Source organism: Lutjanus erythropterus, chromosome 12 (assembly GCF_056507025.1).
Source record: "Lutjanus erythropterus isolate fLutEry1 chromosome 12, fLutEry1.hap2, whole genome shotgun sequence".
Lineage (NCBI taxonomy): Eukaryota > Metazoa > Chordata > Actinopteri > Lutjaniformes > Lutjanidae > Lutjanus > Lutjanus erythropterus.
The window spans coordinates 8,095,693-8,114,216 of record NC_139328.1 but is presented as its reverse complement, the minus strand read 5'-3'; the positions used below and the strand labels follow the sequence as shown (position 1 = coordinate 8,114,216).

At 42.0% G+C, this 18,524-nt stretch overlaps 1 protein-coding gene across 1 annotated transcript; it reads left to right on the top strand.

Annotated features, from left to right (window-relative positions):
* Positions 1 to 249: 249 nt before the first annotated feature.
* Positions 250 to 17,560, top strand: cbarpa (CACN subunit beta associated regulatory protein a). The gene is made up of 11 exons (XM_084731560.1): positions 250 to 476; positions 585 to 775; positions 6,314 to 6,385; positions 11,868 to 12,013; positions 12,207 to 12,268; positions 12,382 to 12,541; positions 12,615 to 12,795; positions 12,869 to 13,012; positions 13,706 to 13,904; positions 14,963 to 15,170; positions 15,254 to 17,560. The coding sequence occupies exons 3-11, from the start codon at positions 6,338 to 6,340 to the stop codon at positions 17,097 to 17,099; spliced, it is 2,994 nt and encodes a 997-aa protein (XP_084587686.1). The 5' UTR covers positions 250 to 476; positions 585 to 775; positions 6,314 to 6,337; the 3' UTR covers positions 17,100 to 17,560.
* Positions 17,561 to 18,524: the final 964 nt, after the last annotated feature.

The window sequence follows — 18,524 nt, the reverse complement described above, 5'->3', positions numbered from 1 at the left end:
ACGCGGAAACAGCGACAGACTCAAACACAGCGAAAGGAAAATATTAAAATATTCATTAAAATATCCGCATCGATACCACAAATCGATCGGATAGATGACCAATCAATGTCCCCGTCGGCTGCTGCCATTCATGAGGACAGTGCTGTGAATGAGGACGGGTTTTCTCCTCCATCTCACATCATCACCACCATCACCATCATCAGGGCTGGGGGTCACGTGGTGCGTCGGGAGCGGGCGGTGGGTGTGTCTAATCGCGTGTGGTTTCATTCATAACTACAGTCTTTATTTGAAGCCCAAATTAAAGTATGCAGAGGGGCCAGGCTGCCTGTGGACCTCCGCCGCTTCACACGGAGTCTCCAGCCGGGTGAGTCCCACACATCTGTCCCGCTCCCATCAGGACCACCGGTGGACACCAGTCAGTGGACAACATCCTCCAGGCGCTGTAAATGTGCTACTATTTCATTATGTAAGATGAGGTGAGTGACACGGGATCATCGCGGCAGCTGCTTTTACTGAGTGATGTTTGTTGTTGAGAGACGCGGGGTCGGGTGTCCCGCACATTAAGCGTGATTTACTCCCCGCAGGCTGAGGACTGACGACGCAGGGATGATGTGGGACAGCCCCGATCGGCGGGTTTTCGGAGGAGAGAGGAAGACGCTGCTGCTGATGCTGCTGATGCTGAGGCTGCTGCTGCTGCTGCTGCACAGCGGCTCTCTGTAGTCAGTCAGCCCGCACACAGCGGGAGGAAGCTGCTCCAACACCGCCTGCATAGACCGTAAGATACAGCAGCAGCACATCTGGACACCTTCATCACCATCATCTTCATCATACACTCACACGTCAGTCAGGCTGATGTGCAGTTACCCCCCGTCCTCCTCCTCCTCCCTCCATGTGATGCTTATAGGGGTCTAAACAGCATCATTACAGTCCACTGATGGAATGAACTAGAAACTATCTGTCTGTCTGTCTGCCGCCTCCATCTGTCTGTCTGCCTGATGTATGTGGTTAAAGCGACAGATGATGACGATGATGATGATGATGATGATGTGAGGCTGTAACATTAGATCATTAGATCCGAAACTAACGTGCGCACACGCGCACATGCGCGCGCGCACGCACACACACACTTTAGATTCATGTTTTCTTCACCAGTCGGGGTCAGTGTTTCAGTCTGATTCTATTTATCTTCAGCAAATAGTGCTGAAGCTAAGAAGTCAAGCTGTCATTAGCGTAATTAAAATAAAGTAAATAATTATAGCCTACTATTACAATAAAAAAAATTAATAACAACAACAACAACAATAATAATAATAAATTTTATTTATAAGTACTTTTTTAAACAATAGGGATGGAACGATACACAAAACTGAAGGTCTAATAATACCATGATTTAAAAAAGTTACGATATGAAATAATTGTAGAACTTAAAAACAAAAACAAAGAAAATGCTGACTTGAAAAAAGATCTCCTTTATTACATAATAAATGCATTTTTGCTTTTTATATTTTCTTCCTTTCAACTTAAAGTGCACCTGCTTTCATTCTCTGATAAAGTAGAATAAAAGTAGCCCACCAAATAAGATAATGTTGTTTTTGTCATTTGGTTAAATTTAAAGAGGTTTTGGGAAATCCAGCAACTGATATCAGAAAGGCAAGCAGGAAGTTCAGTTAGGCTGCTATTATTGGTGGATTGTAACGGAACATATAACTGGCTGTTGTCAGCTTAACAACGGTACTGTACATTATGTTTACAGCATATAAACGTAGAACAGTAACGGACCCAGGATAGACCCCAGGGGAACGCCATGAGTGAAACAGGAAACAGAAGATGAGGAATCTCTAACAACAGAAAAGGTTCTATTAGACAAATAGTAGCGTAATGTGTTGAGAGCAGAACCTCTTAGAGCAACCCAAGTTTCACAAGGCTGACATAAGGCTATTTATAATAATGATAATAAAAAGAAGAAGAAGTAGAGGAAGAAGAAGAAAAAAGGAGAAAATAGGGAAAAGGAATAAAAATTAAATGATATAAATGTGTTCTTATTATAAGAAACATAAAAATGTAACAAACAAATTGGATTTTGGAACCATAATTCTCAAAAATGTTATTTCCCTTCATGTAGTGTAACCTTTAAGGGTGGAAAAACATCTTCACAGTGTCTGACAGTAAGAAGCATATTGTGTACCATAAATGATGTTTATAGCACACAACAGAGTTTTATAGTATGTAAAATGATATTTACACTGAGTGAAATAATCAAGACTAAATGTTTTTATGGCTGCAGCTTTTCATCACATGAAAGTATTCTAAATGTTCAGCCTGATATATTTGGTATCTTTGGAAACTTTTGGAGCTCAACTAGAATTTTAATTAATTATAAAATGATTAATAAAATGTGGGTCACACAGCATGAGTTCATCACGTCATGACTGACCCACCATGGATTAACATAGTTAACATGTGGGCCTACATATTTCTTAAAAAGGAGTTTGGTCTGGAAGTGTTAATTTTAGGTTCCTTGCTGCATCATGGACACAAAAGGTGGGAGGATTTATTTGACAGAAAGAACGTGTCGGACTGATGTCTGTCCCGATGTGGTGATGGACAAAATTAATATCTCGGTAAATCTCTAACGAGAGTAACTGATGACTGAGCGGGAGTTTACCTGTTAATTAGGTGTGATCCTGACAAAGTGGTTAGTTATAAAATAAAATTAGTATAAATTAGTGTCTGCTCTGAAACCTTTTAGAGCTTCTTCTCCCTTAAGTGTGGGCTTAGTGGTTTTATAGGCTGTAATAAAAAAAAGGGAAATGTAAGACTGCCAGCAAGGACATTTTTAAGACCTTGAACAATATAGTGCATAAGACCATGTCATTTAATTCTTCCGCAAGGTCGCTTTAAACCATTTTAACAGTTTGTTATTTAATCAGCGCAGAGAAGACAGATGTTTTCACCACGTCTGTCCTGAGGGAGATGGAAAATCAGGCAGAGTCCTGAAAAGGCAACTACTGCCTGAAAACACTGCGTTTACTTTTATCAAAATACACTGCTTAAAACATTATAAATGTAACTGTAAGCAGATATAAGTGTTGCTGTGTGTGCTGTGGTGCCTGTAAGTAGGGGCTGCTGTATAAAAAGATAATAACAATATAGTAAAAGATGTTATAATATTAAATATGTCTTCATAGAAGAATTTTGCTGTCCATTGAACCACACTAAAAATGTCCTTATTTCTGCTTTATAGGTTGCATCAACAAGGACTGATTTAATAAGAGTTTAGCAAAGCTAGGTTTAAAATGAGTAAATCTTGATTTAAATGTAGATTTAAAAAATGTTACACAGTTAAAAACTAATCTCTATTTAATAAATCAGAGTTCATCGTTGTGAACCGAAATTAAATGGTTCATTCAGTATAGAGATGCTCGCTTACCCAAATTAAAATAAATAGATTAATAAATAAATTCAAATGCTGTCAGGCAGAAGCTCGCAAACATGTTACATTGTTTACTAGTTAGGTAGAAGTTGACAAAATGTTACATTGTTTCTGATCTAACCAAACATTTAAAAAAGTGTTACAATGTTTACTAGTTACCAAAAAAGTTAGCAAAATGTTACATTGTTTGATGGCTAACTAAAAAAATAATTATCCTGGTCAAATAAGTAAAAGACTAATAATAGGAAAAATAATAGAAGATTAAAAAAAAAAACATAAGGAAAAAAGGAGCCTGGCAGCAACTGACACACTGTTTTAACAATAAACTAAAATGAAAGAAAGAAGAAACACATCATAAAACTCTTTTGGACCGAATCTTCTTTGAGGATTTTATTTTGCTAAATCCATCTCTAACAGGCAGCCATTTTAAAGGTTGATTTAAAGGCTAAAATTAATAATGGCTCACATTTTAAATTGGGGTTTAAGCTTCTGGTACAATCAAATCAAATTTAAGCAGGTGTAGAGTAAAAAACTGAGGTGTTTCTTAATTTTAAGATAGTTTAAAAGCTTGGTCAGGTTAAAACATTACTGTTTAATGGGATTAAAAATGAATCATTGTTGGTACAATCCAACCACTGAGCGTTAAACCGTTTATAACATGTTTTAATACTGAAATACTTCAGCATAAGTCTGTTTGTGAGTGTGTGTGTGTGTGTTTCTCTTTTGTTGCTGTGCTCTTGGTATTCAGAGCTTTGTTGTAGTTACCTTGAGCCGTTTGTATGTCTGAGATATTACATAAAATATGACTCTCACATGGTGAGGGAGTGTGCAGCGGCGTTAGCAGTATGTGTAAGGAATGCAATAATGGATTGATGTTACACAAGCTGCTCTCTGTGTAAATAATTATGTACTGTCAGCTCTTCTGTCTCTCTCTGTCTCTCACCACACTTGTCTTCCTGTCTCCGTCTCACCGAGGCTCATTTTACAGATGTTATTCTGCAGTCGACAGACTGAGAGGAGAGTTTATTGTGAGGGATTGTTGGATATTGTTCATCTTCGGGGAGATGTCAGCATATGTTCAGACACATTAGGGTTTAATGCAGAGCACTCAATCCAGACAACAGTTAGGCTTATGTTGCTTGTTAAAGGGGCATTACACCAATTTTACACAAGGAGATCAGTTAACCCGACATAGGGAGCACTGTTTAGCTTGTTGTGTAATGTTTTCTGATGCACTGTGGGATATCTCTCTAATGTCTCAGTAAATAACCCATGTGATGTCTCCAGGGTTATTTTTGCTTCGGATTGATGATGAACTCTTCATTATAAACTGGGACTGTGCAGTTTGAAAGATGTGGTTGATTACAAGGCATGGATGGTCCAATGAAGGACGCTGTCAAAATTGTGTGTTTGAGACTAAAAATCATAATATTTAAGCTCACAAGTCACCCATTATGGAAATGCAGTGCTAAATAGCAGGAGTGGCTCCAGTCAGGACTGCAGCCAGCAACTTAGAAATATGGAGGATAAGTCCAGATTCCCTCAGTACGACTCCAGAGCTCTGTGAAGTATTTTAATTTAACTGACTGTATTTATTTGATCAGGACAATGTACATTAATCAATATTTAAATAAATGAGTTGGCTAAAAGCTAGTTTTCATTTCCCCTTGCCAGATGTTGTTAGGCATCCTAGAATAATACAAATAATCTAATATGTACAAAAATCACCTCTCGACACCAGGTCTCATTTTTAATATGATTCACATTATGTGTTAAGTCATATTTTCTGTCAATTTTATCTCTTCATGAAAGCCTAAACGCTGTTTAAAATAATTATGAACATCACCGGGAACATAACTGGTGGAGAAAGGCTCAGTGACTTTATTTTATACTATTAGAAATAAGTGAACTTGTTCTTTTGCCTCAAGACAATTATATTTGAATCTAATGATTAAAAAAATGTCAGAATTAGCCTTAATTGTAGAATATAAATTCCTCCTCAGGGGGTTATAATACCCAAAACAATACTGAGGATGAGCAGGCTGGCACCTTGCATGGCAGCCTGTGTATCTCATCAGTATGTGAATGTGTGTGTGTGTGTGTGTGTGTGTGTGTGTGTGTGTGTGAACGGGTGAACGCTGGCATGTGATGTAAAGCGCTTTGAGTGGTCGGTTTGCAAGAAGAGCGCAATGCAGTCCATTTACCCTTACCATTACATTTATATAGCGGCCGTAACGGTTTGCAATCCAGTAAACCAAAACCACCAGATCCTTCTGCACTTAGCAAACCATCAGGAGGGACACGTTCATCCCTACAAGCTCTGAAGATGTTGGATAACAATGATCAGCTCAAAGACGCTGTCTCATTCCCAAACCTTCTTTCATTAGACGTAGACATGACGAAGAGTCTTCCTCTGTTAAAGGTGAAACTGTGGACACACCTGTTTATATAAATGAGATGTAGTGACCCATCATGCATTGTCTTTGAATAGGAAAACTGATAATACACATTGTTATCAATAATAGACCAAAACTAACAATAAGTTAATCCATTTTAGAGTTAGACAGCCTCTGAGCTGAATCCAACCTTTTGATCATTTGTTGACCTTCAGCACTTTTCTGTATAAAATAACAGAAATCATATTAATGTCTCGAACAGGGATCTTCTTGCTCAGTTTCTCTCAATTCCTGGACGTCTATGGGATCGTAATCATGTTATTTGATCCCATCAGTTGATCCAAGATAGCCTAATATTGCTTTTTGCATAACTTCAGACTACACCAAACATCTGCTTTAGATCTTTTGCATAAAATGCAAGAATTTGCATCATTGTCTAGAAAGAAGCATCTCTGTCTGACCTCACTTTCTCCGTTCTCCGCAGGGTTCACTCACGCTGACCTGGACCATGAGCAATGATTTGCCTGTTCTGACAAGTCTGACTGAGAACTCCACTGTGAGTACGAGCTGTGTGTGTGTCCACCACTCCTCCTTCACACTCTGTCCGACACCATCAACACATCCTCTCCACACCTTCACGTCAGCTAGCATCTGGTGAATGTCGACAACTCTTCTAACAGTAGTATACAGATCAGACCGGACCGATAAGCAGACAACAACAACAACATCAACAAAAAGACTCTCTGTGAGTTAACTCCCCAGTGTTTCAGGTATTATACCCCAGGTGGAGCAGTAGTGGAGGACAATCTGATCTGCATCCAAAGAGGATTTGACTCAGAAACAGGACTGAGTGTGCTGCTGGCTTTGTGTGCCATGTAGCCCCTGGAGGACTGGGGTTGGGGGTGGGGGGAGGGGGGTATGCGAGCCAGCGGCGGTGATTATCGGACAGTTAAAGCTGTCTGTGCGCAGGGAGAATTGACAGTTGTTTGCTTCGACAGTGTGTGTGTGTGTGTGTGTGTGTGTGTGAGAGAGAGAGTGTGTTAGAAACATGACCTGAAGAGTGGCGAGAAGCTCCGCTGCTCCAGCTGATTGATTGTGTTGTTCTTCCTGTTTGGCTGAGCTTGTAAAAACAGCAGATTTCATTAAGCAACAGACGCTCTGACAAACTGTGTGTTTTTCTCTGCCACACACACACACACACACACACACACACACACACACACACACACACACACACGTAACAGTGGGTGTATCAGGGTGTGTTTGTTGCTACACTGCCGTGATGGAGCTGTTAGTCATACACAGACATGCATACATACAGCTTCAAACATTATTATAGTGCATCTCCACATAGGCTTCAGCTGAGTGTAGACCACTACAACATCTAATCAATCTAAAAGATATCTTGAATGAGGTGCTTCAGTCAGTCAGTGTGTTACCTGCAGTAGATGGAGTAGTGCCGTTGCAGGCAGCTGTGGACACGGTCAGCAGCAAAACGTATTTTAGCCACCAGAAAGAAAGGTTCACATCCAAAGACATAAATGTCATTTTGAGCGTGCGCTATATTTACAATATTTTCACAGATTTACCTCACTGTGAGACAGGACACCGCTGTTATATAAGCCAAAAATCATTCTCTGTAAAGCAGCCAGACTCCATGAGGAATATCAGTAATTTTACCTCACAGAACACAGGAGTCACCGGTGTTCTGCTGCCTCGATCTGTTAGTTAGTTTGTGTTCTTGTGTGATTTAAGTGTTGGTTCAGGGTCGTTCATGTCGCACAATAAGAAAAGCAAACTAATGGATCATGGCAGTGGTAGACCAGCAACCATTCCCTCCAGGAAGCACACCCTTGCAATTTTGTCCACACTCCGCAAATCTGACCAACCTTTGTTGCTTCCTGTGAGTTCTACCGATCAGTTTGCGTTTGCCATTGTAATTGACATTTATCAATGCTCTGTGCATTTCTATTTTAGAATTTTGTGCTGTTTTGACTAAGTTTGAGGTAAAAAGGATTTTGCTTCTTTGTGGAACACCTCCCAGGTGCACTTCTTTTGTAATCTTTTGGAAAAGTCACTTAAAACACTCAGAACAGATTGCAGTTTTGAATAAATTGTACAAAAAATTGTAATTTTCTTTTACAAGTTTCTCTTGCTCCTGCAATTTTATTGCAAAAAGATGCCTAAAAACATTGCAACATGCATTGCAATTTTTTAGAAAAGCTACCGTGAAATGAAGCATTTTAGGCCGCAACAATCCCCAAAACAGCCCGTGAAATCCTGGAGGGACTGAAAAACTCACATGTTCTGTGAGGTAAAATTACTGATTTCATCAATGGAGTTTGGTTGAGAGAGAGAGAGAGAGAGAGAGAGAGAGAGAGAGAGAGAGAGAGAGCAAGATAAAGCAGTGAAAATAGAGTGTACATTTAAACTGATATTGTGTTTTTTCGGGTGGACCTTTTTAAAGTTGAGATATTCTGGTATAGTTTTTTCTCTTCTGATACTTGGACGATACTGAATATCAATCCAATATGTGTGCGTTAAATACATATATATATATATATATATATATATATATATATATATATATACATATATATATATATATATATATATATATATATATATATATATATATATATATATATATATATACATATATATATATATATACATATATATATATATATATATATATATATATATATATATATATATATATATATTATTTTTTAATAGCTATATATGACTAAACTCACATGGATGTGATATGATTGCTTTGATTGTTTTCTGGCCTGGCTCAGATTAAAACATTTTGTAAAACAAATACATACAGAGAGTGAATGCCATAAAAAAAAAAAAACCTCTTCTACTTCCAAGCAGCGTCCTGTTTCAGGGTTAATAAGTCACTTGGTATCGGATCCTTGCACAGACGTTCGTTCTCTTGATACAGCTACCAGCATTTTAGGCTGCATCGAAAACATTTTCTGATATTAGTAAGGGGACTATCCCTTTTTTAAGCGCCTAAAATGTCTTTTGTAGCTGACTCTGTCCACTGCGGTACATTTCCTAGCTTCTATGCTGGTTCTCTTGCTGCTTTTCCAAACCGGGAGCGAGCCAACCTCCATCTTATGTAGTTAATCCACTGACCTCATACCATCCCACTTCAAATAATCCGAACTATTCCTTCAATATGCTCTGGTTAGATTGAATTAAAGGGGAAAAACGGTGATGAAGTGAACGGTTTCAGAAGTACAAAATATCTTTTTTTTTTTTTTCTGTTCAGCAGATCTCTCCTCTGTGTTAGATTGAGCTTGTGACTGAAGTGGACACAGATTGATTGATGCTTACAGGCAGGACCTCAACCATTTACAGTGAGAGCACAGTCAACAAAAAAATCAGCTGTTTTTGCTCTTTTTGCACACACCCTCTGCTTTCTAAAACACTTCCATTAGTCCACAGATGGAAGGTTAACCTGCCACTGTTCTGATAACAGATTATTTTTTCAGTCAAAATGTCAAACATTCTCTGGTTGCTGCTTTTCTTTGTTTTATTTCACTGTAAACTGGATATTTCTGGATTTTGGACTGATTGTCAGAGAAAATGAAAATGGCGGATTATAAATTGAAAGGGCATTTTTCACTATTTTCTGACATTTTACGGACAAAATGACTGATTGAGAGAGGAACAGGCAGATTAATCGATAATGAAAGTGTTCGTTAGCTGAAGCGCTCGTGTCTGTGCATCAAGTCCGCGGCGGGATTTTGAGGTATTTGCTGTAATGACCTTGCAGTGTTAAGGTCATCATCATTTAAAGGTCAGTCTGTGCTCTGCGAGGAGCTTCTCCACGCCGTTGTTTCCTTCAGATCTGTGCACGACGACTAACTTTATCATTTCCATATATTATATAACGCTAAATGTTGCAATAGATTAATGTTCCATTTGTGATGGTGAAAAAAAAAAATATTTTAACTCCCTTTTGAAAACTGACATCGGAAGAAGAGCCAGGAAAGTCTGGTGTGGGGATTGCTCATGTGCGTCTGCATCCTCCTCCTCCTCCTCCTCCTCGTCGGATTTCCATTTTTAGCCAGCGGAGGCCTCATTTCCCCCTCATTGAGGAGAGCTGGGAAATTGAATTAAGGGTCTCGCTGACGTTTCGATTAGCATCCCCAAAGCTCACTCAGCCAAGACTGAGAGTATTAATCAGAGAGAGTGGAGAAGAGGGCAGTTGTGCTGTCGACAGTATGTGTGTGTGAGTGTGTGTAAGCAGGCCGGACGTATGTGAGCGTGTGTGTGGATAAGAATCAGGGACTTAAGAAAAGTCTTTTGGTGTTAATTCCACCCATTATTAAATATTACGCCGCTTATCTGACAGCGTAGTGCGACAAAGAGATTCCTCATTGCTGCAAAGCTCCAAAGAGACAAGAATCAATTAGCGTCCAAGCAGGACGAATGCAGCCACGACAACACAACAGGACGACACAGACACGGTGTGAGCTTCGGACTTGTTGTGCTATTAAGGCAATGAGTTATGGGCTGCAGCAATGCCATTTGAATGCAAGTGGTGGAAATTAAATTGATGTTGTGCAACCCAAACAATAACGGAGCACAAACAGGGTCAGGGTTCAGCCGCTGTCGTGTTCGAAGGCTCATATTTGTAGCGACACAGTTGATATTTTGTCGGCAAGTGACAGACTTTTTGAAAGATTGTGTTTTTTTTTTATCTTGTGTTGATCAGTGTACAGATGATGTGGCTTTATGGTTTGGTGAGGTGGGGAAAAAGGAGTTTAGGATCACTGCACAGAGCGTTTTTTGGTCAATGTCACTCTTGTCTCTAAAATATCTATAGAAAGAGAAAGCAGTTTGAAGAGGAAGACAGAAACCAGGGGACAGTCCCAACCCATTCACGCCTGGTAACATGCAAATTACACTGTAATTTGGTAAAAACCCCTAAAACAATGTCATACTGTACAAACATTATACAGTAAATGACTGATAAACTTAAATTATCAGTATTAATTGCTTTGTATTTCTAGTGTGTGAATGGATTGTCACGTAATAAAAAAATAGACTTTCCCAGACTTTCTCGGTTAAAATCCAAAGGATGTGATGTTTATAGGTGCCTCTCTTCAGCTCCCCTACAGCTCCAACAGTGTGCAGCGCTTGCTAACATTAGAAATGGGGTCTGCTAATGCCAATGAGTGACTTGCACCCACCACAACAAAAAGCCTAACATTACAGATGTTATCATATCAACATGATGACAGTCAGTCACGTTTACTCTTGTGTATGTTGCTTCACTGTTCTGACCAAAGTCCAGGATGCTTGATGGCATCTATGGAGAGCGAGCAACAGACCGATGACTGCAGTTCTTTAACCGTCACAGGTGTGATAGACTAAGTTAGCAGCTAGCTGGTGAACATAGTGAGACATTTAGCTGCTAAAACAGCAGCAATGTCTAAAACCAAAGATACAACTCCCTGGCTAATGTTGCTTTGCTAAAGTAACTTTATGTAAATGTTACTTGAGTCTGGCTCAAATCCAGTTGAATTAGTGTTCAAGCCCAAGTCAAGTTGCAAGTCTTTTTTGAGCTTGTCAAGTTAATTCTAAAGTCTTCTAATTTGTGGCTTGAGTCTGCAGGATTTTAGTGTTGTAGCTGGTGGAGGTGGAGCTAATTTCAACTGTGATAAATCATATTTTATAAAGAGATTGGATGTTTTGTATTGAAAAATTAATCTGAAGCAAGAGATAACTAGCTACAATGTTAGCTGCCAAATTAGTTGAAAGTAAAATACATTATTTCCCTCTGAAATGTAGCTCTTGATTTGATTTATTTATGGCTAAAAAAGACAGCAGTCCCTAGGAAACCATGATAAAGTGAGAACACTCATTTCTAACATTGTCCTGAGTTATTAAAAGTGAAGTGGAGGTATGCAGCAGCATAAAATGGAAACACTCCTCAAAATTGCACTTATGCACAGTACATGACTAAACATACTTCTGCTGGGGTCCTGACTTCTTTTTCTCTCCTCCATCAGGATGTGCCTGTGTCTGCGGGCCAGGTGGAGAACTATGTGCTGCTGTTGGTGCTGCTGAGTGTTTTTGCCGGGGGGACGCTGGTCCTGCTCTCCCTGCTGCTCCTCTTCTGTCACCGCTGCTGCATGGGTGGACGACGCTACTCCAGGTGGGTGTTACCTGCTGAGTGACACTGTGTGTGTGTGTGTGTGTGTGTGAGGCTCTGGCTCGTCTGCAAACACACGAGGATTACAGGAGCCAACGTGACAGCAGCACTGGATTAAAGCTGTGTTGAATGTGAAATTGAAACGTGTGATGTGACGAGGCGTTTTTGTTTCTGTCAAACTCATTCCCCCTTTCAGAGCCAGCGATGACCTCGAGAAGACAAACACCACCTATGCTGAGGACTCTCAGCCCACCCAAGGTCAGAGCTGTGTGGTTTTTAAAAGTTTGTATATGCATGTTTTCAGATCCACAGTCGTCACTAACTCTTTCATTTCTCTACCACGGTTTGTCCTTGTCCTCTTTGTTGCTCAGAGATCACCATTCATCTGGATGAATCAGACGCTCTTTCAGCTTCGAGCTGTCATGATGGAGAGTCAGAAAGATTCGTCTCCACCGGGTCTACTGGCCGCAGAGTCTCCTTCAATGAATCTGCACTTTACGAACAGAAGACGACTCAGGGCAAAGCACGCAGGTACTGAACTTTACATTATTATGTAGATAAACGGTTGATTGAACCAGATTAGATGATCGCTCGTCTTTCTCAGGTACACTCTCACTGAGGGAGACTTCCACCACCTGAAGAAGGCCCGGCTGACCCACCTCCACCTGCCTCCGGCCCCGTGCGATCTGAAGATCCTCACCATCATGGAGTGTGACTCAACAGAGAGCAGCACCATCAACATCAGTGAGACTGCAGCTCCTAAACTGCCCCTCACCATCTACCAGGTGACTTCACACTCGCTGGGTGAGGTTATCAGGTTTGTTTTTCTCATCTCTAACCTGCGATTTCTCTCTCCAGCCCAGTGAGAGACGAGTCCCCGACTGGATGGGACAGAGCCTCAGCGGAGGTCTGCCAGGAGACCCGCACCACTCCACCATCCTGGACCAGGGCCCCAGATCGGTATCATCAGCCATGAAACCACAGCACACACGCTCCCAGACAGTGAGTTCCTTTTCTAATCTGTATTGAATTATAAAGTGATCACTGCATACTTCAGGTCAATAGATGTTGTAATAACTTAACCAGTCCTCTGAATTTCCATTGAGGACTTTTCTGATTTTGTTGGGTCTAAAATTTGTCTTTGTCAGCAATGTTAGCATGCTGACATGGGCTACAGCTTTTTATTGAGGTCTTAAGTTCTCAGGTAAAACTAATGTTTTCATTCTGAGGTCTTTCTGTTAATGAAACGGTAATATTTTAGGGCCAGATTCTGAGTTTTACATAGCTGTTATTTTCAGCCTCTGCTTGAGACATTTCTGTTGAGATGATAAGAACACATTCTCTCAAAAATCTGCGAACCGCTAATTGTTTTTTGCAGAGAAATTGCAAGTAAGCCAGCAGCATTAACACTTTTGTTCAGAAATACGTTTTCACAGATAGATTCTTCTGCGCAGATTGATCCACTTGTATCACACATAAACAGAGCTGTTAAAAGCAGCTGCCACAGGCTCAAACCTACTGATGCACTGTAGCATCAGTCATCACTGCAGCTGAGTGACAATATGACAAACTGCTGTCCCCTGAGGGCTTTGCCTCTGCCCGTCACGATTCATCTCAGCTCGTCGTCTGCCTCAGCCCCTCCTTAATGTCTCATCACCTCCCTCCACCCTCCTCTCCTTTCATCTCTTCTGTCAGATGGAGGCTGTCGGGGACAGGGGAGAGGCTGAGAGCGAAAGGGGGATGAGAGGAGAGTCGGCTCAAGCTCCGGGCCAGACTTCAGTTCTACATTTCTTCTCTAAACTGCGCCGCCATGCCAGTCTGGAGGGGGCAGGGCCTTACTTCAGGAGGTGGAAGTTTGACAGCAGTCACCGGGCTGCCAGCCTGGATGCCAAAGGTTTGGATAAATGTCACTGATGAAAATAACAAACGCTTCAAATTAAAAGGTGAAAAACATAATCCAAGACAGATTAAATCGAGGGCAACTGGACTGGGTGTAGATCCTCTCATCGAAAGGGCTTCTTTGTTCTAGTTCTGACTGACTGGTGGGGATTCCCAGTTGCATAACCCATCTTACGTCTACATATAAGAGTGTCTACTTATTAAGCCAGACCAACATTTATCAAAGAGGTGTGGTTCTCTTTTGAGACTGAACATAATTTCTCTGATGTCATATATGAGGAAAGTTCTGTAAACCAGATGGATACAGTGGGAGGATCTGAGCTTTTCCATAACAAGGCAATGCATTTATTACCTGCGATTATGGCCAGTTTGATGAACCTCACCTTGTTTCTTTCGGCAAGAGCGATGTCAGATATGTTGCCTAGTAACGCTAGTTTAGGGGAACCGGGGATCTCAAATCTGGTAATCTTCTCAAGGGTCTCGCACATCGAGCCCCAGTAACAATTTAATGTATCACATTTCCAAAACACGTGTAGAAGATCACCTGTCTCTATTTCGCATCTAGGGCAAAGGTTTAAAATGAATTTGTTTACCTTATGGAGTCTCTGCTGCAAAGTGGGTTCTGTAGATAATGTTAAATTGCGAAAGTTTATGGCGGCTGTTGTATGAGAAGGTTAGTGCCCTCTCACATAGTGAGTCCCACACACAACTGTTCAAAGGACATAAGTACCTTATTCTCATAAGGTCACCAAATTTCTTGATTCCCTGATTGTGCCTTGGTTATGCCATCTTGAAGTACACTGGGTCTTAGATGAAAATTTTAAGGAAACCTTGGTCTAAGCGGTTTTATGCAACCATGCATAGGTACTTAAACTCTGTTGGGTTGTTTTCAAGGGTGTTGATACGACTTGAGAATTGAAACAACCAAGTCCAGCTGCCCTTGATTCAACCATTCTTGGATAACCATGACTTAGATGACTGAGAATCTTTACTGACATGGTCAAAAACATCAACACAAACTGACTGCTATCTTTTCGTGCAAATTTCTACCAGGATCCCCAAAGAGAAGGCCCTTCCAGAGACAGAGAGCAGCAAGTGAAACCACTGATCACACCACCGAGGACGACTCCTCTCCTCTCCGAGATGATGTCATTGACTCTTTTCCACACAGTCCCATCCAGACCAGTGGCCTCCAGTCCCTCTCTGCAGAGTCTCTGTCTCTCCCTGACACTGCACCCACATCCTCAGTCTTCCTCAGCAGGTACGTCCCGTCCGATAATCCCAAGACTTGCATGACGAAATTCCAAGAATTATTGATTAACTGACTGTTCTCCACTTGTACAGGCTAAAACTGGAGGCCATGGTGGAGGTGGGTGGAAGCAGCAGCGCCAGAAGAGACGATCACTGTTTTCCAACAAATGATTGTCACGCCCAGAGGCAAGAAGAGGTAACAGAAAATGGAACAGGAGTAGAAAAAGAAACAAAATTTGGTGCAGATATGAGAACAGAATCAGCAGCAGTCGAGCTGGAATCGGTAGAAGATGACGACTTGTTTGGGGAACAACAAGATGCTGCCATACAGGAAAGGTTTGAAGACATGTTAAGGAAAACTAAAGACACAAAGACAGACCTCATGACACCAGATGTGAGGAAAAAGAGTGAGGCAGAGGTAGATGACGGGGATGAGGTGGTGTTGGGAGCCGAGGCCAGACGAAGGACCGACTCAGGCTCGTCTCTTTCCTTCATGATTCGCCAGGAGAGCTCGGAGGCTCCTCACTCCCTCTACAGAGACATTTGGAGCTTGCGAGCCTCCTTGGAGCAATACGCCTCCTCAGACCAGAGCAGCACAGATCGGGAGTCCATCCGCAGCGATGCAGACAGTGTCTCGTCCCTCGGTGGCGCAGGAGCTCGCCCTGGCCTGGACAGCTGCTTGTCACAAGACCTGGACGATGAGCCTGAAGATGGAGAGGGGTTGGAGGGAGGAATCAGAGGGGCATCAGGCGGGGACAGCGAGATGGGAAGTGGAGCTGGAGGAGAGGCTGAGGCAGGGAACCGAAAGCTCCTCCAGATGGACAGTGGCTACGCCTCTATTGAAGCACCATCCAGGGCCCCTGAGGAAATGCGGCTTTTTGGGACTCCTGGAGCTCCTCGAGGGAAGACGGCGTCTGAGAGGAGGTTGTTCTTCACCAGCTCTGGGAGGAAAGGTTCAGTGTGCGAGAGCATCGAGGCCAAGCTGTTTCAGGAGGAGCTGGAGGACGAGATGAGCACAGAGACTGAGGAGAAACTAAAGGAGAAATCTCAAACTTTGACCCTTCAAGAACCATATCAACTTCTGAAAACACATCATCCTCAAAAACCTCCAGAAACACAACCGCAGCTGATGTCTCCGCTGATGAAACCAATCGCACCGCCCTCTAGCCCTCACCCACCTCGTCTCCGCCGCCGTGACTACAGCATCGATGAGAAGACGGACGCTCTTTTCAACGAGTTCCTCCGTCACGATCCGCGGTTCGACCAGCAGGATTCTCCGCTGCGCTCCAGGCACCGATCCAGAGTTCACCTCCGGAAGCAGTGGCAGAGACACAAGCAATACAGCGACCCGGGGTCAGGCGCCGGGGGTAGGTACTCCCCATCTTTGGAGAGGCAGAGGTTCACTCCACTGCGGCGAGGCGACAGTGCCGGCTACCCTCTGGACACCAGGTATCACAGCACACTCTCACGCATCGCGAGTGCTGCCGATGAAGAGGCCAGTGAGGTTGCGGCTTGTGAGGAAGCAGCCAAAGAGAGCACGGAGAACAAAGATCCATCGAGTGAAGGAGCAGCGGGGGACACCACAGAAAACACAGCCAACACAACCTCTGAAGGCTCTGATGCAACAAAGACCTGCACAGAGTCAGCTGGCGAGGACGACGGCTGCCAAAAAGACACAGAAAGCACAACTAGCCAGTCTTTGACCACTGTGACGACACAGAAGAGCTTCATGGATCCGAGAGTCGACAACAGGAACAACAACAGTAGTCAGGCTATTCTATCTGAGGTTTCAGAGAGCAGCCTGACAGACAAGCTGGTCGTCTCAGTGGAAGAGAGGCTGTATGGCGGCCTGCGCAGTGCCGAGAAGCTCAGCCAGGGAGGGAAGGAGCGTGTGCTTACCGTGTCTCACACAGCCTCACCTGGCTTCAGTCCCATATAACCTGTCAACAATCCCATCTTCTTCAACTTTATTTCAAATCCATTGTCTATAGACAAAAGACTTGGACAAAATGGTCTATAGCACTTCAAACATCATGTCTTAGACCCCCTACATTTGGACAAATCTGTAAAATAAACATGGTCTGATGCATCAAAACACATTTATTCTAAAGGACAGCATAACCTTCTTGATGGCCAGTCTCTTCCAGCAGCCCCGTTCAGACCTTAATTTCCACTGTGACACCATGTGACATGTGATGCCCCTTTTTATTGGTAACCATTCTTCAAATCAAATGCATCCATTACAACGCTTTGAAAATATAGGCCCGTCTTTAGAGAAAAAAATATTTTCAGACTTAACTGTGAATTTTCAGCATGCTACTGTATGTCCAACAACGTGTATGTGAATACTGTACAGTTTTAACTTTAAAACAAAAAGCACTTTGATGGGAAGAAAGATAATGATGGAGTTTCTGTCGCCCGTTTCTCTCATTTTAAAACCATATCCTCCTCAAGTGTCCTTCTTGTCTCGATCACTATGAGGGTTAAATGTCTCCATGAAAGCTTGTGGGTTCTGTATTTGGCGAAAGGAAGACCATGCTGAAAAAAAAAAAAAAAAAACTAGAACAACAACAAAAAAATATCAGAATTCTTCAGTGCTTGCAGCCCTCTTTCATTGACACCATATCAGCAGATCTGGAGAATTACACACACTATATCATAAACGTATAAACAGATGGGACATCCAGACGATATAGCCAACACAGCGGTTGAAAATGCTTGCATCAAGAGTTTTTATATTCATATTTCATCTATTTTTATAGGATTTTTGTTAGTCATCTGTCCCTGTTATTCATCATAATTAAGGAGGTGGTATCCAGGAGCTTCCGTGGGCTCGGCTGGAGTGTTGTATCACTGCTGGGATTGTGCTGAGGGGGAGACTGACAGATGATACTTAAAGTGACTGACACAGGAGCCTCTCAGGCTTTCAGACAGATGGTCCAGTGACAGAGAGTTGAGGCTGTGAAAGCGGAGGTTGAAACTGAATAGCAGTGCCACAGTCGGCTCCCAAATCCCTGCAGAACGGGATATACTCGCTCTGTATCACTAAATAGAAGATGTGTCTGGTGATATTTCTTTTTGTCAACAAATACCATTAAGACAAATACTAACAATTTATTCATCCCATCGTCAAGAATTACATGTGTAACCAAAGCCTGGTACAGCTTATTCCTCTATCGTGTCCATGAAAAACTACATAAAATAAATTTCCAAACCTAATAGAATTATGTCAAAATATAGTTGTGCCTCAGGCACAGCTAAAAGCTGGAGCATCATCATTCATCATCTCAGCTGTGCATTTTTCATGTACTTATGAATTAAGTTCATTTTGCCCAAGACACCAGTGTTACAACTGACCTTTCCT